General features: G+C 37.4%; 1 protein-coding gene across 2 annotated transcripts in view; it reads left to right on the top strand.

Annotated features, from left to right (window-relative positions):
* The window catches only part of LOC133522062 (uncharacterized), a 105718-nt gene that overhangs the window by 51305 nt on the left and 33642 nt on the right, over positions 1-20771 (top strand). For both annotated transcript variants that reach the window (XM_061857256.1, XM_061857257.1), the window contains 3 exons: positions 1712-1929; positions 9085-9223; positions 11771-11920. In XM_061857256.1, coding sequence (XP_061713240.1) covers positions 1712-1929; positions 9085-9223; positions 11771-11920 — 507 coding nt within the window. The remainder of the gene's footprint in view (positions 1-1711; positions 1930-9084; positions 9224-11770; positions 11921-20771) is intronic.

Genomic DNA, 20771 nt, shown 5'->3' with positions numbered 1-20771 from the left:
CTGGTTAAAGCTAAAGACTATTGACATCGACACCGATGCGCGGTGATGACCTGTCCCTACCTATATGAAGCTGTTCATCATTCAGTGTGATGCCTCCAGTAAAGGCATTGGATGGGTCCTTTGCCAGAGATTGGCTGAAGTAGACCAGCCGTAGCTTATCCCATATTACGTTTTGATTTTTTTACTTACTTGAAAAACATTTATACCTCTATCATTTGGGAGTACAAGTCAAATGAAGTTAGGTATACTGTAGAGCATTTCTCCAGCAACCCTTTCCGAGTTCCAATATAATTATTTATTTTGTCAGCAGACGAGTGTCTGGAATTAATTAGTACTTACTCACGATATTATTTTCCAATATAAAAAAAAAAACTTTGTCTAGTTTAATACCTGTCTGCCAGGGAATTTGCAAATATGCCAACTTTCGGCATTGAAGTAAATTGGTTGTATCGTGGTACCAAGACATGAAATAACCATAATAGTTATATGATAAGAATGCTCATGGAAGGTACTAAATCGTGCACACAGTACAAATATATTACTTTCCATTTTATTGCAAAAACATGATCTCAATGCGATCCTGTCAGGAAGTATATAATTAGGGAATGTTAGTGAAACCTACATACCAAAAGCTAGTATAGTAATTGCTGGCAACGTGGCAGAAACTGCCAATCTCGACATGCTTTATACATGACTTGCTTAAGCGCACGCATTTGGGTGTAATTATGGCGCAGAACATACGGAATAATGTCACGCTCTGCAACGTTAAGAATAAATACGGGTACTTATTTCAATTTTTGATTAAAAATGAAGTGGGCTGCTGTTGGAAAAGGTTGGCGAAAGGGAATTAGAAACACCAATTTAAAGAGTGAAAAAAATATGCAATATACTTTGTTAGTATATGACCTTACGTGCGTGACCGCGACTTAGGTAGGTTACATAGGTAAACACCCATGCTACAAATTGTGATCAGAGTGTCATTTTTAACATATAAATTCCATATTTCATACATCTTACATGTACCTATATGTGTTCTCTAACTGGCGAACCCGCGTTCAGCGCCATACATTTCCGTATGTTCAACGCCTACTTCGCTCTCTACGCGGAACATTCCGTCTTTGTATACTATATCAAAGTGACACTTCAGTCGGCAGCTGCCATTAAGGGTAATTGTACTACAATCTTACCTACATGCAAATCTTAAACTACAGATTTGCTTTGTCAATCTGACTACATATTCCCTTTTGTAGTTTTATTTGTAATGCAAAAAGTTACGTGACAGACAAGAAAGTGAAATAAATAAAATAAGAGTGTTGTGTATGTAGCTGTCAATTTTATTTGGTTTATTCGTGCGCCTAAAAACCTTAGTCAGTAGTTTATTTTAAACTGCTTTAAGGGGGATAGATACTTCGTCAGTCAGGGCGATTAACCAACAGTCCATACCTAACAAGGTACGAGTAGGTGTTATTAAATTTGTAAGTCAATTTATTAGGTACTTGTTTCTATGTAAAGTGTGTAAAGAGCTTGTATTTTTTTAGAATATGCGTAAAAAATATTTTGCCTGTGCCAAATCATTCAAAGCCGATTTTTCTCAAGAATAAAACGAATACTATCGTGAATACAAATCTGATATAAAAATACTATACAGATTTTAGCTATTCTTGTAACTATTATGATCTCTTGTCATTCATATCAATCATATTGTCTACAGAACTGCTTCTTGGCACGCTTCGAACACACCAGAAAGCCGCCTGCGACGAAGAAATGGTGTCCCTCATATGTCCTCGCGGTACAACCATCAGTATCCAAGTGGCTCAGTATGGGGCATCGGCATCCCAAGGATCCTGCGCCTCGGAGCTGGCGGAGTATCAGCCGGTAGCTGTGGAAGTGGTGGGAGATACTAGTTGCGCTTGGCCTGCAGCGCTGCAGGTATGCAAATTAAACGTTTGATAATGTGCACAAATGACGTCGGTAACAAGCAATAACTCGAGTCTTATGAGTATTTTAGAAAAAATTACACAGTTTAATAAATGACCCTTATCACGAGGAATTTCGTGCATTGATGGTAATTGTATTGCTGTCCCGTTCGCTCAGTGTCATTGACCGCAGCTGGCATCGTGGACGGAACAGCTAAATAATTACGCGCGTACGATAGGGATAGGAACAGGCGGCTCAATGTACTCAATACCTTGTGCTAAGCGTCCTTTCTTTATTCGAAATTTTGCACTAGAAATTATCTAAAGACCTCCTTTTTTGAGAGTAAAAACCTTTTTCGATCATTTTTGGACCGTGACTTAAAAGGAGTCCGTTACAAAAAGTTTTAGTCTTCTCTAGAAATTATTTTAACTACAGAAGGTTTAAGAATTTAAAAAGTACCTACTAAAGTCTCGAATGATAAGAGTAAAAAACTAAGATGCTGAAGATGAGCACTCAAAAACTCGACTCTTATTATATGTCATAATCTCATAATAGGTAACCACAAATCTCATTGATATTGTGTCGCGTCTCCATTGTCACTTTAGCAAGGAGCATGCCTTATGGATAACTTTGTTACATTGTACCGTATTCGTCGTACGTATAAGAGAATTTTATTCAATACGAGTATTTACATCATAAGTGGATTGTGCAAGTTTGATCTAACATGAAATGCCAAATGACTATGGACAAGTTTTTTTTTTTTAAATACTACGTCGGTGGCAAACATGCATACGGCCCGCCTGATGGTAAGCAGTCTCCGTAGCCTGCAACTCCAGAGTAGTTACATGCGCGTTGCCGACCCTAAACCCGCCCCCCCCCCCCCCTCGTCGAGCTCTGGCAACCTTACTCACCGGCAGGAACACAACACTACAAAACATTGAGAAATTACTTCAATTTTCCGTCAACAAAGAAGCAAAAAGACGCGTAGCTTGCTGGTGCTGGCGCGTCTATAAAAATAATTTCTCTCAATATACATAGGTACACTCATAGATTTATAACTAACCTAGATGCCTAGTCTGTACATCCCTAGTGAAGCCATTTCGAGTACGACATTATGTCGCCCTCGTGTCATCGTATCCGAACGGCCCTCGCAGTACTCAAGGTCGAGTTGGTTTGTGTACACCTCCCGGTTATAAATTAAAAAATACAAGAAAGATGGTCGTTTGTGCGGTGAATTGGTGTCACAACACATCAGTGAATAAAAACAAACCGCCTGATATAACATTTCATGCGTAAGTATCCAGTTTAATGTGATATTTTTACGTAATTGTAAATACAAAAATCCAAATTTTCGTCAGCCGCCATTACTTATAAATGTTGCCAGGTGATATGAATCTTTTTTCCTCCAAATGAGGCATGACGATTACATTGATAAAATTAATATGCTTACTTTAAGTTCCTTGTATGACTATAGAAAATATTCTTTTTTAGTTTTTCATTCTTTTATTTCAAATTATGTTTTGTCTTTTATAAAATTACAGTTTAAATTCATATTTTTATTTTGTGTGTTATTCGTTTTAGATTTCCGACTGATCCGCTTCTGTCTGCGAGATGGACGGAAAAAATTAGATTAAATAGGAACGATGCAATATGGAAACCGACTAAACATAGTCGAATATGCTCTCGCCATTTTGATGAGCAAGTAAAGTAAATTTTATTTGTGGAACACAGGTGTTACAGTTAAGGTCTGTAAAAACGAAACGCAACTGTCACTGTCGCACTTATATGGAAGACTGATAGAGAGACACAAAGCGTTTCGTTGTTCGAAGCAATAGCGATTGCCACCTTGGCTAGGCCTGCAGGTACAATTACTAGTACTGACGATAAATAGTTATTTGTTTTACAAGTGGAAAAGTTGTTGTTTAACCGCTCGTGCTAATATTGCTACTCGAGCTAAATAAAGATCCAAAATGTCGAAAAATGGAATCTTGAGCGTTGCGAGGGTTTCAAGTTACGAGAGTTAAACAAATTTTGCCCCAAGTGAAACACAAAACTTTTCACCACACTAACCCGAAGAAAATATTAGTCAAATAAAATCAAACCAAATCAAATCCAAATGATCGTCATTAAATATTTATCATTTAAAATCATTATTCCAAAGTCAATTCTACCAGCTATTATCTGTGCACATTTGTAAAATAAAAAAAATAAACGTTTTTTTATTTAAACATTATTTCACAAAGTACAGAAATGCAAAGTCCTTAAAAGAAACCTTGAAAGCTTTTGCTACAAATTTAATATCTACATACACACTCCCAAATGATTGATAGCCAAGTATAAGGATGTGGTTAAAATCCATCTACTTTAAGGGGAATAAATGAACTCTGGCAACCCGTTTTTGTATATATGTGTGTGTCGCTGAGCGTAAGACACGAGCGTCGCACGCACACATCGCTCGAGTTTCGGCTTCACTTTTGGCAGATTAGCCTTATGAGGAGTAACTGTCTATGTGTGATAGGTCAGTGGGTACACTTATTTGGCATGAAAGTAACTACAATCACCGAATACCTAACGAAGTTTCTCCGTACAGGTTTAATTTACAAAAATAAAATATTAATACAATATTTGCGACTATAAAATAGTAGATAGTGAATGCGGGTTTTCAATGAATTAATTAAATATCTTCAAACAAATCTTTTAAATTGAAGTAGGAGTGGAAAATGGGATAGCAAAAAAATTACAACCCCTTTCCTCCTGCGGAAAGTCAAGCGCGAAGGCTAGTGTTGGGTAAAAAATTATCATTGGATTCAATGACAACAGAGAATTACACAAATTGCGAGTATTCTTTTTTTAACAGCGTTATGTGTTAAAGCGCAACGCAATATACGCAGTATATACCTACCCTAAATAAAATCTGAATGTAAGTCGATTAAAATAGCTGTCACTGCGTTACAAATTCGGGTCAAGTCTTTTGGATGAAATGCATGGCAAATGGCGATCCGTTGTGATGCATGAGCATATCTACTTGGCTTAAATGTCGCATAATATTCATCTGTGTGAGTAATAAAATATATATAAAATTAGAACTGAGGTATTAAATTATATTATATGCTTTATTTACAATAACAATATACATAATGGATGATTACTATAACTAGCTTATATCTAAAATAGGCCCTCGAGGCATTGTACCAAGGATGCTGGCGGCATTTCCTCGTTGTGTCGTCCACGTCCGTGCTACAAGAGCATATATGTGGCGTACATACCGAAATCCCGAGTCGCAAACCTGTATTAAATTTATGTTTCGCACTAGCGGGCTTATAGGGGTTGCCCGGATTGCGGATTTCATCCGCGAGCGCATCATGTATATATAAGTCCTAGGGAATGCTCCCGAACTGATTTTGTATTGAAAATCATTACCTTTCTCCTTCAAATTATCAATAACGCGCTATAACATAAACTGTTACTTTTGCATTGCGTAGATCTGTCACGTATGGGGTTAGGTCGCACTTGCTGTGGCGTACTTACACCGGTTAGGACAGTAGTAAGCTTGAACGTATTTTGCATTATTCATTGCATCAAGCATATGGCCCATAAAACGTTAGGTAGCCTCTCGTTATTCACCACGACTCGAGTTTGATCGCCCATGAATCAATTTACTGCTATGGTTTATCGCTTTTATAGATACTCGCCGCAATAAAAATCCTACATTAGTGTTCTCCAAACCAAAGATCAGACGCGAATGTAATTTTTGACAGTCAAATATCACGGTATTCATTAAAAATGGTCCAGCGGCGGTATCATGGTTCCATTTTTATCACTTGTCACTATGCCCGTCACTTTCGCACTAATATACTTGTTAGAACGTGACAGGCATGGTGACTAATGATAAAGAGACGACCATCTTAGCCCTACAGAAAAATGTTAGACGGTTTTAAAGAACGTTAAAAACTGTCATTAGAGAATCAAGTTACGCGCTTGGAATTTGTAATAGGGTTTAATAAAAGATAAAAGAGTAGTGCTAATTATGAGTAGCTGAATGTCCTTCGTAGCACATTACGAGTATTAGCTTCTATTAATCTATTCTTATAACAACAAACTACAAATTTTCTTTTTTTACTAACCAATTGCGTTGTTATATTTACTAATTTCGAGTAGCATTAAAATAAGTAAGCGATAGCTTATTTTAATTTGTAGGTATACATTACTACCAAATTTTGTCTAGAGCAGTAGCCTTTTTCCCTACTGATTTATACCCGAAGCTGAGCTTGAAACTCAAATATGCTACAAATCAACGGCATCAAGAATGCAAGGAATGCTGTTTTGTTTTATACAATTTAGCTTTGCTTCAGATTCTATAATATTTTATTTTTGTTAGGGTGTTTATTTAAAGAAACACTTATGGTAAGTTTATTATTTTTAGTTTATTTTAAATTGATCGGCGATTGGCCCTAGTCACACCTGATGGGAAGTGAAGACGGGGCCTAAGATGGAGCTAACCGGTTTCGAGAGGCAGCTTGTGGTGAGCTATTATGGAGTAGCAACCCCACGTACCCGAGTTCTCCTGGGGAGTTCTGTTACCCGAAGGAGGGTCTGTTACCCAAAGGAGGTTGGGTGGTACAGGATTATCTGCTTCTGTCTTGCCTTAGCCGGCCTGCCAGAGTGAAGTCGCAAGAGCTGTGTTCTAGAGATTAGATATGAAACATAAGTATGTGGTTAGTTGGCTATATTTTTAAAGTCCAGTAAGCCATTCCAAATTTCAAAACCTTCTAGTCTTCCTCGGAAGCTAGTAGTATATATCAAATAATATTTCGTGCACAAAACCCGAAAAACTCATTGGTACGAGTTAGGATTTTAACCACCACCGCTTCGCTGCCTAATACCGTTCATCAAAGTATAACTTAATCATTTTTGTTACTTATTTAGAAATTTCGGATACCTATATGATACAAAAACAGAACATATTTTATGGGATGTTGTATGACTGATAAAATATATGTTGAAGCTGGAGGCATTTATTTGTTTTTATCATGACTCCTGTTTAAGGATGTTATCGACGTATATAAGTATTTATATGTAATTATAGTCGTATCGTCGTCTTGGTCCCTCAACACAAACGTTATTTAGTTTTATGTGGGACCAGGTCGATTCAGTTGAGGCTGTCCCATATTTATTTATTTATTTATACAAAAACAACGTTGAACCATATTCAATAAGCAACTTATGGTTCCACGGGACATTAACCCCTTTCCTAAAATAAATTTACCTGTATTTTGTGAAAGTTTCACTAAGAATGAAGCTGTCAAAGCTCACAAAAGCGTGGCAAAAAGGAAAGAAACTAACGTAGTGAAACATGGCGAACCCCGGCCGGCTACTCGCACCGCATACTAAATGTCCTGCAGGATAAATCCGATACTATTGTGTTAAATAAACATTTTAAAACAAACGTTTCAAGCAAAAACTTGAAACGTGTGGATTCGTATGCATAAAATGATTAACAACTATGATTTTCAATCCTTTGTTATTTACTTAAAAACTGAAAAATATAGTTTTTTTTTAAATAATGTAGATGGTACCTACATATTAACAATTACCACATCGGTGCCAAACAGAGCCTGGTAGCGGTAAGTGGCTACTGTAGCCTATAGGAGCTTGCAACTCCAGGATTGTGACACGCGTGTCAACAACCCTTTAAAAACAAGTTAACTCCTTTTTCAAGGACTTCGTAATTTAGTGCTTCGTAAGAAATTTTTCTATTTCTGGAATAAAAAAATCATAACTTATATGAAGCAGGAGGTCCCGGGTTTGCATTAGTGACCCTGCGTATACCGTATAAACAGGGTCACTACCGACTTGCCTAAGAGGCCATCATAGTCAAATAATTCTACATTGTACATTCAATTTATTATTCCCACGGTACTGGTATCAAAACGATTTATCATATAACTAAAACAAAATTTCGGCATTATAATAATGAAACTTTCATAAACCTGCACTGGTACAAAATGACTGAATTCCCTATACAAAAAGCACGTGTTTTATACCAGATGCCCTTGCTAAGTGTGATTATTGATAGAAACGATTCACTAGTTTCCCATTGCTTGAACAACACTAATAAAATTATGCAGCAACTTCCTTTGTAATAATACTGCAAGTTCCAGGTAGCCTGTCTGAGTTTCGGTAAGACGTGACCAAAATTGGCAGGTTCGGTACTAGTTTAATGAAAATAATATTCTTTAATATTTTATGTAAATCTGATGAAGCGCTGGTAACCTAGATTCGGATTCGAGATCGTGGGTACAAACCCCTCCTCGTACTAGAGTTTCTCGGAATTTATGTATGATAATAGAGAACTGGCGTAGAATCGTTCGTCGTTCAACGTGACCACGAATGCTCTGCCAAGATTCATTCGAGTGAGAAGAATAAAAGATATATGTTATAAATAAATATAAATAAATAAATATTATAGGACATTATTACACAAATTGACTAAGTCCCACAGTAAGCTCTATAAGGCTTGTGTTGAGGGTACTTAGACAACGATATATATAATATATAAATATTTATAAATACTTAAATACATAGAAAACACCCATGACTCAGGAACAAATATCCATGCTCATCACACGAATAAATGCCCTTACCAGGATTTGAACCCGGGACCATCGGCTTCGTAGGCAGGGTCACTACCCACTAGGCCAAACTGGTCGTCAAAATTATGTCTATGTCACTTTTCGGTGAAGTAAAACACCGTGAGGAAATCCAGCCTGGATTCCCGTCTAGGTTGGTAAATCAGATGGTAGTCGCTTTCGTACGAACTAATGCCAACGAAATTCTAGGGATTAGTTTCCAAGCGCAGCCTAGGCATAAGCCGTATTCGATACGGGTATCATTTAATGAGACCATTAAATCTACTAAACGACACACGAAACACGAAACTACGACTTTTTTCTGCTTTCGTTACCGCTGCTGCTTCACCTAAAGGACTGAAGCTGACGTTGATTTAGTTACATAGTTCAACATTATGAAGTATTTTACGAGTTATTGCCCAAACTGATTGACCAGACTTGTACCTGGCTCGTTCACCATTATATATTATATTGAACTAAACTAAATGCCCATTGTAGTAATCTTATAAGCAACAGGCAAACTAACCGAGGTGTTCAGTATTCATTGTTACAGACGGTAGTAGAAGCGTGTCAGAAGAAGCGGCAGTGCAAGTTCCACACCAGCCCGAAAGCCTTCGGAGTGGACCCTTGCCCGGGATCGAGGAGGTTCGTCGAAGTGGCCTACAAATGCCGTCCTTGTAAGTTATAATAAAATATTATTCCTTATTTTTCTTGACTTTTCTATTTACTTACTGCTGTGGTGCAGCGACCCGAAGTGGATCTTGGCCTCCGACACCAAAAACCGCCATGCTTCTCTGTCCATAACCGTTTCCATCCAGTCGACGGCGCCGAGTTCGCTAAGGTCTTTATGTAATCATAAATATTGATATAGAGGTATATAGGCATAGAGAAATACAAGTAAAGAAAGAGTGGTAACTCCATACATCAGTTTTCTTACCAAAAGGCGAGTTATTTCGTAGTCGACATCTAACGTCAAGCAGTGAATTTATCAGTACCGCTACTTAACACCAGATGTCACAAGTGTCGCGACTGATGAAATAGTTATTTGTACAACAAGAGAGCAAAGTTTGATATTTCTTCGAGTGCTTGTTTTGAGTCCCGTGCAAGCGAAAGATTCTATAATAGATTTACGAGCGTAGCGAGTGAATCTAATTTAGAATCTTGAGCGTAGTAAGGGACTCAAAAGCGCACGAGATGTAAATAACTTTGATCTCGTGTAGTACACAAAATTTTTCACGTCAGTCAGCCATCAAAAAATACAACCTGAAAAAATGTAATCCGTCTTCATCACTATTTCACTCATGTTTTCTAAAGGTATTCTAACAATTAATTTTAATTACCGCAATAAAACAAAACGAAAGAAATTTCAATAAAATGATACGAAAATAATGAATTAACGAACATCAATTGACAGTTCAATCGTCAACTTTTTTTTGTTAAAAAAAACTTTGTAAGATACGGTCCGAATTGCGGATACTACTATTTGTCAACTATAGTAGAGATCGTTAAAAGTCGTTAAGTAGAATTATTTACTGCGTAACAATTGCGTAGATTTGTATAAGTACATTGTTTTGATTGTATAATAAAATACTTAAAATATGGTATTTTTATTAAATTTTAAACTTTTATTTCATTAATTAATTATTACGAATGAAAACTCGTAGGGTGTTTTGGAACTATGCGGTCTGACTTATTTCGGGGGTCTATTATAAACCGTCAATATATCGTTGAATTAAGTATGCATTTTTTTATCTCTTTCTTTTTGCTAATGACGTGAAAGGGACAAAGACAATAGAATCAAAATACTTCGAACTTGTATTAGGCCCCGCACGTTGAAATGACATTCGAATATGAAGGTAACTTGAATGTTATTTTGTCTCACTCAGTGAGCAAAATGCGATTTTGCTCACTGTTTTTAAGCAGCAAATTACCCTTGTTCCAGCTGCTGATGTGAAAAATATATTGCCAAAACAATTTACAGCTAATATTACAAGTAGATATAGTTCCGGTTAATCTGGTTATAATATTAGCTGATAATTGTTGAGCATTAGTGTTTTCGTTCTGCATCTATTGTCAACTAGCAGTACAGGCCGCGTAGCCAACTTTGCAATCGTTCACGCTCCGTATTGTATCTCTCTCTGTCACTCTTCCATATTAGTGCGACTGTGGCAGTTGCGTTTCGTTCGCCACGGAGCGTGAACGATATGCACGTTGGCTACGCGGCCTGATAACTTCCGCTACCGTTAGATGTCGACTACGAAATAACTCGTGTTTTGGCAAGAAAACTGATGTATGGAGTTAGCACTCTTGCTTTACTTATATTTCTCTATGGCATAGGTCAACTTTATCTCAATGCTAATTTAAGCTTTTGTAGAAAACACATTTATACGAAGAAACCGTATTTATACACTCCAAAAGTATCCGCTACACTTTATTTTTTATACACTTTTTACACGACTGCCCAAAAAAAGAGAAAGCCTATAGTACATTACGATACAAGTGCGAAAAAAAGGAAGTTCGAAATGAGTGGCGATAAATTAAAACACGACCGAAGGGAGTGTTTTAAATCGACACGAGTTGCGAATTACCTATTCGCACATGTATCGTACAACGTTTTACAGTACATATGGACCTTTAAATGTTCGACACAGTAACGTAATATGCTAATTTTCGCACCAGTGTGGTAAAGTAGCACCATATGTACTGCAAACCTAGTTTTTCATTGTGTCAATAACATTAAAAAAAAATCAAGGATAAAGGAAAATATTTAGAAGCTAAAAACGTTTTTTTTGTATGGACTCCCATACAAAAAAAAAAATGTGGTATACTTCCCTCTTTAAACCTAGCATACATATCTTTAAAAAAATAACTACATTATTGCTGCGTGATGCATGAGGTACGCAACCACGCAGTATCAGAGAGCCGATTACAAAACCGCCTGAACTTGACAGTGACACTGACACCATTCCTGAAGCGATTGACATCAAAATCTAAGTGATTTGTTAAATGGAATTTCATAGAACAAATACCGTTATTTCTCTAGAATCGCAGAGCTATTCTTCCCTCTTAAGGTATTCTATCCATTTAGGGACCACTAGTTGCTTGAAATTAAGATTTTAATTTCATTTCATTAAAACAACAATATTAAAATTATAATTGCAATAAAAATTTTTATGAAAAATTTCTACATTATTATCTTGCGGAATAAAATTCGTTTTTTGCAGATGAGTTCCGCAGTAAAGTGGGATGCGAAAATGACGTGTTGCATCTCAGTTGCAATCCGCACTCAAGAGTAGCTATTTACTCTTCTCAGTACGGGCGCACCGAGTATGACTCCATACAGTGTCCGCAGCCTAGAGGGATGAAGGAGGAAAGTAAGTACTTAATTCTTTAAACACCGTGCTAGCAACACGGTAAATAGGTTATAAGCCTACCCTATCGGAAACTCACATGAGCTTTTGGGGGGGAAATTTTTATGACGGGTAGGTAGTAATCACTTCCAGGTTTGTTACGAAGTATTTTTTAAGTATTATTATGGAGAAAGTGACAAACCACCTATACTTCAAAGTATAAAGCATACTTCAAATAATCGCCAGGTTATGAGAAGCATTAAATTATGAAAAAGTTATAATTAACTCTTTTTATTTTATTAAACTGAAATTAATATTACCTGGTACAATTAAAAAAGTCAGGAGAGTATATTTTATGTGTACGATAAGTTTGTTTAGGTGACATTAAAAAGCTACTTTTGGATTGAGACTACCGTAGCGTTACTGGTGCAGAAGAAAACGGGACACTGTCATTTTATTTGATGAAGGTGGTGAACGTTCCGATTGCGATAGTAATTCGGTAACATCGACAAGTAAAAAAATATAGGTAATGTAAATAAATGAATTTCTCGTCCTTAATTTATGCCTGCGAAAATGATACAAAATTTTACCTCATATTGATTTAAAGGAATTGTGCTCCCTTCCTCCCGCCTCTTTGGGGGGAGGGGGGTGGCCCCCAGGCTTTCGTCCTAAGCCCCTGTTGAACGCTGTTGGTTTGATTTTAAAAGGGGTTGATTTCTGTTGATTTTTATTTTTCCGTTGACTTTCTTATGCGCTCTTGATTTTATTATATCCATCCATATATCCGTAATTTTAAATAAAAGTAAAATACTAAGGACAGTAAGGTAAGGTGACTTCAGGTGCTTTTCCAAACACAGCTCGCTCAGTAGTCAGGTTTTCTTAGTTATTTGTTATATAAAAATAAAACTATTTGATGAGTTCGATCAAAAATAACATTACACGTTTTTAGAAGCACTTTTTATGTCAATACCTTTTGTGCAAAAGTTGTTACACAATTTTAATGGTGCGTTTTAAACCTATCCTTACTTTGGATAAGTTCTTTAATAAGATTCACACACATACCTATATAATTATACAAAATCATGGATTGATGCGCTTAATTTAGACATATTTAACCCTATTCCAATACCAATAAAATCCGATCCTATTGGAAATTCAAATCGACTAGTAACATAAATTGACAAATATTTAGATTCTATTCTCTTATCGATCATCCCAACTTGACCTTTCATTCCATTGCATTCAAAATTCAAAATTCAAAATATTCTTTATTCAAATAGGCCTAGCAACAAGCACTTTTAAATCGTCAAATTTTACAAATATCATCTTAATCTAAATATCAGAGCAATTTATTGATGCAGTTATTATTGTTCTAAAAAAAACATTGAACTATTATAGATATGGTAAACTTAATAATAAGAATTTCACAAAAAGATCGTCAAACATCAAAATTGTATAAAAATACTAGTCTAGAACCTTTCTAGAATAAAATCTAAATGTCAAAAAATACGGTATATATATACATTGAATTATCAATTTCATCATTAATAACATAACAATAAATAATTCATTCTTTACAATCACACTTAATCCCACGGTGTTTCATCATTCATGTAGTCTTGTGTGCTATAATAGGCTTTGAGATAAGCTTACGTTTTACATAATTTTTAAATTTACTAACAGACAATTCAGTTATAATATTAGGAAGTTTATTGTAAAATCTTACACAATTACCCATGAATGATTTCTTAATTTTATGGAGCCTAGTGAAGGGCACTGCGAGCTTATGCTTATTTCTAGTATTAATATTATGTATTTCACAGTTTTTCTTAAAACTGGCAATGTTTTTATGTACATACAGAATATTCTCATAAATATATTGACAGTGCACTGTCATTATGTTAATGTCCTTAAACTTATCTCTAAGTGTGTCTCTATGGTACATTTTATATATTGCACGAATAGCCCTCTTCTGCAGAACAAAAATGGTATTTATCTCTGAAGCACTACCCCATAGTAAAATACCATATGACATAATGCTATGAAAGTAACTAAAGTAAACTAATCGAGCTGTTTTCACGTCTGTTAACTGACGGATCTTGCTCACTGCAAAAGCTGCAGAACTTAGTCTATTCGAGAGATTAGCAATATGGGGACCCCATTGTAGTTTAGAATCTAAAGTTATACCAAGAAAAACTGTGCTATCTACTAGTTCCAATTCCTCATCCTTGACAATGACACCTGTTTGCTCATTTCTTATGTGACTTGTAACAAACTTAATGCACTTAGTCTTTTTCTCATTTAACAATAAATTATTAACATTAAACCAATTTACTACTTTAGAAATAGCATTGTTTACATCACTGCAAGCTTGTTGCTGTCGTTTGACTTTGAAAATAAGTGAGGTATCGTCTGCAAACAATACTATGTCATGGTGGGTCTTTACAAGGTAAGGCAGGTCATTAATGTAGATAAGGAACAGGAACGGCCCCAATATTGATCCCTGCGGTACACCCATAGAGACCAATGACCCCGGTGATCGCTGTCCACTCACATCAACCCTTTGTATTCTACCGTGTAAGTAAGACTTTATTAAATTCAGTGCCGAGCCTCTTACTCCATAATAGTGCAGTTTCCTGATCAATGTTTCATGACAGACGCAATCGAAGGCCTTAGATAAGTCACAGAAGATACCTAAAGCATCCTGTGACTCCTCCCAGGCATCGAAGATCTGTTTAATTAGCTCAACACCAGCGTCGGTTGTTGAGGTCATTTAGGATAAATAGCAAAAATAATTAAATTCAAAGACGATACGGTATTATTTACACTTGGCTTGGTTTAAATGGCTCTTGGAATTTGAAATTCTTGTTATTACGAAATTTAATTTCATGATTTACTATGGTAAAGTGAAACTAATAGTGTGTTGTATTCCCATCTTTGTTCAACATTCTTGTATGTCCTTCCTTGGCTTAAAATTCTAACTATAGTAGATTTATTAAGAGTACCTATTCTATCAAGACTACTGTACCACTTTTCATCTTCACCACTTAGATGGTCTGCACTGGCAGTCCTTAACTATGCGTTTCTCCATAAACTTCCAACTAAACTGTGAATCTTCTGTCTTCAAAACTTCAAGAAAAGAGCTTACTCCCATCTTCAAGGATGGCAACGCGCAACTCCTCTGTGTCGCGGCCGTTGCGTGTGCCCATGGGTGACGGTAATCTGTCTGCCGTTTGTCTCCTATCCTATATCATAATAAGTTTCTGACAAAAATTTAATTTTTCATACAAGCTTTTATTGCCGACTATATTTTTCTTTCCACAAGCAACTTATACTCATCGATACAATTCTAACAACCCCAAACACAATTAGGTTGCGTTGATTTATCACAGAGTTCCAATGGCTACCTCCTGTCTCCATCATCAGATCGGCTCGATGGTACCATAATATTGCATTGTCACCCAACTTACATATGTGTGCAAATTTTCAACATCTTTGAAAACTGGGAAGTGAGTCTTTAACTTGCGAGATTTGACCTGTACAAACAATGTTACATAAGTACAATTTACATACATACATTTCAAGTTAAATAAAAGCTTGTACAAATACACATATTGGCGTTTTACTGATTCTATTCGATATTCGAAGTTATTACGACCAATTGTCAAAGTTGGCATCCAATCAGATGTTTGGAAACTCAGCACATTCAAATTATCTTCTTTCGCGTGGTTTGCGAAACGTAAATCATGTTATTAGGAAAATAATGATGAAATACTCATACACAACATGTACCATAAAAATACAATATTATGTTCAACTGATTTGAATGTTTGCGAGTAATATTTACCAGAAGCGCGTATTTTGGTATAAAATAAGTATTTTTTCTACACAAACTCACTTTGATCCTTATCTTGGCAAGGCCAAATATATCTTAAATTGAATAATTTTTTACTTTTTTTTCACCTAATCCTAATAGGCATAAGCACTGACACATACAAAAATAAGGAAAACATCTAATGCTTTCCAATTTCGGAATATGTAAATATATATCATATTTAATACAGTGCCAATCCCTCGTCAAACTAGTAATCTACTTTCAAGAATGTATCAGTCAAAGACATCATGGATAGGACCTAATCACGGGGATCTCAGGTGAATAAAGTCAGCAGGAAAATGTTATTAGCAGTTAGCTCAATCAGGAGATTACAGAACTTGCTTCCTATTCCTTCCAAAGTTGCTCTCGCACAAACTCTTCTAGTTCTGGATTACTCTGCCGTTGCTTATCTCGATTTCACTGAGGAGCATCTTAATGAGTTTGAGTGTATCAAAAATGTATCTGCATACGGTTGATACTTGAGATGCGCAAATATGACCATTTCTCTCACTTCCGTTCGCAGCACAAGTGGCTCCCTATTCGCTTTCGTCGTAACTCTCACGTTTAGTCCTTTCTGTATCTGTGTAAGGCCCCGGTCGTACTGCACACGCCGCACGCAGCCGACAACGTCCCGTCGCATGATGGAAGACGCTGGACGCAGCCGACAGCGGGTGTTTTGGTCGTTTTGAGACCGTAGCCGCAGCGGCCAGTCGCGGCAGTTTCCGAGAGTTTTTGTAGCGAAAGGACGTGTGTGTGTAGTATTACGATGGAAAAAACTCTAGCGTATTTACTGCTTAAGGAGGAAGATGATGAGGACATTTTATTTATGATATCAAGGAAGCAAAAGAAAAAGAAGAACAATATATTTAAAGCTAGACAAACGGAGGGTGCCTACAATATTTTGGTGACTAGGCATTTAATTGATAATGAACTAAAATTTGTGGAATATTTTCGACTATCACGGGCGGAGTTTTCGACAGTACTAAGATTGATTGAACAAAGTTTGACGAATACACCAACTAGCGAGCTAGCGTCCAGCCGCAGCAATGCTCCAAAATGACTAAAGACGCAACGGCCTAAAAATAAAAAGTTTAATTTTAATATCGTCGAGTTATTTTTCTGTGCATGGACTTGAGGGCGGTATTGTTGAGTTTAATTATGTAAAACGGAACTCAAATGCAATAGAGATTACTCTACTTATCAACCGAATCGATTCCGCTCGCGATCAATTGTGAAGATGTTTACTTAAGAATATAAATCATCACCAGTACAATCGATAATATGGCTTTTGCAGATCTAGTTGAGTTCTAATTTGCATTGTCACGGCCCTATAGATTCTTTTTGACATATGTTAGCCTACCCTTCGAGATTGAAAAAGATTATACCCGCTACTCTGTTCGGAAGAAGCTTCTTTTTCTTTTGAAATATGGCCTCCATCAAATCTATGATGATTTTGCCAATATCAAGCGTGCTCGTAGAGCATATCGTTGTTTGGTAGTTTCTTTTGAGTGTGCTCGTAGAGTATGACGTTGTTCGTTAGTTCATCATATCAGCCTTTTATCGCCCACTGCTGAGCATAGGCCTCTCTTCCAGTACGCCACTTGTCCCGGTCCTGAGCTAATCTCATCCAGAAGTGACCCGCAATCTTCCCAATATCGTCCACCCAACGAGCCAACGGACGCCAGGGGCTTCTTTCATCCGAAAGCGTTTGTGCGGATATCGGCCACTCGGGAGACGCCGTCTTTACCCGGGAAAGTCTTGGTGATTCGCCCTAAGCTCCATTTGAGGGGCGGAGCATGGTCCTCCTTGATCAAGACGAGAGTGTCCACCTTGAGGTCGTCCATATTCCTCGTCCACTTTGTTCTGACCTGCAGCTCGGATATGAACTCCTTCGACCACCTGGCCCAGAAATGTTGTCGCATTTGCTCCACTCGCTGGTATCGTGTCAGACGGTGTACGGGAGCGTCGTTGAGGTCAGCGCACGCAGGAGCTGTCAGCGGACGTCCAACGAGGAAGTGAGCAGGGGTTAAAGGGGTGTAGTCTTGCGGGTCTGAGGACAAAGGACTCAAAGGCCTGGAATTCAGGATAGCTTCGCATTGAGTCAAAATCGTGCTAAACTGTTCGTAAGTTAGCTTAACATCACCTATCACGCGTCGCAAGTGATGCTTGCAACTCTTAACATCAGCCCCAACGTATGTCTATACGCGCAGACATAAATTTTGCCACCATTCCGTTAACATTTTAGTCCACCTGCCATCACTCTGCCGAGCAACATGTCCCGTCCAACTCCATTTTAGGTTGGTAATGACGCAACCCACATCTAGCACCTTGGTGCAACGACGGATCTGGACATTCCCTACTCGATCTTGAATCTTGATACCGAGCATGGCGCGCTCCATAGCTCTCTGTGCTACACGGATTTTATGCACAGCCTCCTTGGTGAACGTCTCGGCACCGTAGGTCATGGTGGGCAGTTCAGTACTTGTTTTTAGTAAATAGATAGCTACCTACACTTTACTAAAAGCCACGATGGATTGCCGGGTGTTGATTAAAATTTGGTAAACAAGTTTTAAGTTAAGTTTTTCGTTAACTGCACACTTTGACGATAGGTCACTGCATAATCAGCTATCAATATTACACTATGAACAGCACAAATGAGTTAGAAACAAAGAAAAAATCTCAAGTCGTTTTCGCATCCGGTTTATATTTGGATTGCGTAAATTTGACCACGTTTCTCATTTTCGCGTGCAACTCAAGTGGCTCCCAATCCGTTATCATCATCGTAATTTTCATATTCTTTGTCTTCTTTACAGTATACTCTTTAATCCCACCACTCCCCGTTACCTAAAAGAACGCTTTAGTTATTTAAATTCCACTAGATCCGCACAAAATTTGCTTCTTTCTGTCTCTCCTTCCTCCACAAAATTTTATAATTGCTCATTCACTTTTCGGGCTGTGCGGTTATGGAACTCTCTCCCTGTCGAACTAAGACGCGCTCAATCCCTTGCTGTTTTCAAATCCCATCTTAAAGACTATTATCTGTCCCTTCCTTAGTGTTTCTGTCCGTGTTACTGGTTATCACTTTTGGCAAGAATGATATAGTATTGTATATATGTAGGTATATAATTATGTAAGTAGTGTGTATGTGTATGTATTGTCTTACTGTTGTAGACTTAAATTTTAAGGGTATTTTAGTTTTAATTTAGTTTGCTATTTAGTTTTTTTGCACCTCCTAATTAGTTAATTTAAGTTTAATTTCTCCACTACCTAAAGGTTGTCTGGAAGAGATCGCTCTGTAGCGATAAGGCCGCCTGTTGTTTACCTCTATCTTCAGGTTTTTTATTAGTTTCCATGTACATTTTTTTCAGAGGTTGTGCAATAAAGAGGATTTGTATTGTATTGTTGTATTGTTTTCGCCACCTTGAATTTCAACGACAATCTATTTGGAGGAAACCCGTATTTTAATGCTGCCTTCAACATTTTCATTACTGTCAACTGCCAACATGATTTAGGAAATACCCTTTATTTTAACAACTGTCTCCATTCATAAATTTCGACGATTAAGCAATCATAACAAATAATTAACTAGCGACTGTCAACATAAATTGGAGAATACTCTCTATATTTTGATAACTAACATTTATTACAATTTGATGTTTAAGCAATCAAAGTAAACAATCAAACCTGAAAACTTTATTGAATATCTTTATGAAACAATTTACGCGCATAATATTCAGCAGCGTGTCGTGAAATGTGGCTTTATAAAAACATCTTTACTAGTCTGAAAAATATAAAAATATCAAATTATTCATGTTTTGACGACAACTTGGCAAAGTATTAAATACATATAATACAATATCCTTTTTACATATATTTTTCCAGTATTTTGCACCTAGGATAGGACGGCCCATGTCATGGCAATCAATGTTGTACGAGTATGATCACCATTTCATGTATTCACCAAGCTAATATCCATAAAATGAATATTGATTCATTCATAAGTAAAAAGAAAGAAAGTATTGTGTGGTAAAGGTGCGGTGCGGTAGTATTGCATTAATTAGTTCAATATATCAACGCCTCACATAATGTTTCCATAGCTATTTCTAAAGCTCGAATCTATTTCACCCATCTTTTGACAACCTTAATACTGGGCGTTCCCGAGCAGTTAGACAGTAGGAAAATATTTTTTTTTCTTTCCACCTAACTAGTGCTACTGGGTCTGTCACTATCAGCTGTCTCTCTTTACGTCTTGTCGCATCGTCGTCTTTAAATATCAAACTTGACCTGTCAGGAATTCGATTCACCATTACTGTGTACCCATGCTGTGTAAAGCGCGTTTATTGAGTTCTTACATAAGTGATATACTCGTAGTTGTCAAGAATCAAACAAATCAGATGAAGATATAAACAACTACCTTGGGGCCCACTTCAAGTTAAGTTGATGGACCCGGGTACGTCCATGGGCCCGGGTACGTCCTTGGACCCGGGTACGTCCTTGGACCCGGGTATGTCCTTGGACCCGGATACGTCCTTGGACCCGGGTACGTCCTTAAACTACGTCCACAAGAGAGGTATGGGCATTGTGATGTGTGAGAGGTATGTCATCTCGCTTTGTGTGGTAGGGCACAGCACAGCGGATGTCATTCCAGATCTAGAGCAGAGCCCAACTGGGGAAGTACCTCCACCTTACAGAAAACCGCAGCCAAATAACACTAGACCCTACTCATAGTGTTGTGTTCCTGCCGGTGAGTAAGGTTGCCAGAGCTCAACGAGGGGCGGGAGGGGGTTAGGGTCGCCAACGCGCATGTAGCCCCTCTGGAGTTGCAGGCGTACATAGGCTACGGATACTGCTTACCATCAGGCGGGCCGTATTCTTGTTTGCCACCGACGTAGTATTAAAAAAAAAAGTGTAGAACAAAGCGTAAACTAGGCCTTGTTGGGATTAGTCCGGTTTCCTCACGATGTTTTCCTTCACCGAAAAGCGACGGGTAAAAATCAAATG

The sequence above is a fragment of the Cydia pomonella genome, chromosome 10 (genome assembly GCF_033807575.1).
Source record: "Cydia pomonella isolate Wapato2018A chromosome 10, ilCydPomo1, whole genome shotgun sequence".
Taxonomy (NCBI): Eukaryota; Metazoa; Arthropoda; class Insecta; order Lepidoptera; family Tortricidae; genus Cydia; species Cydia pomonella.
Note: the sequence above shows the minus strand (reverse complement) of the source record. Positions and strands in the feature narration are given on the sequence as shown.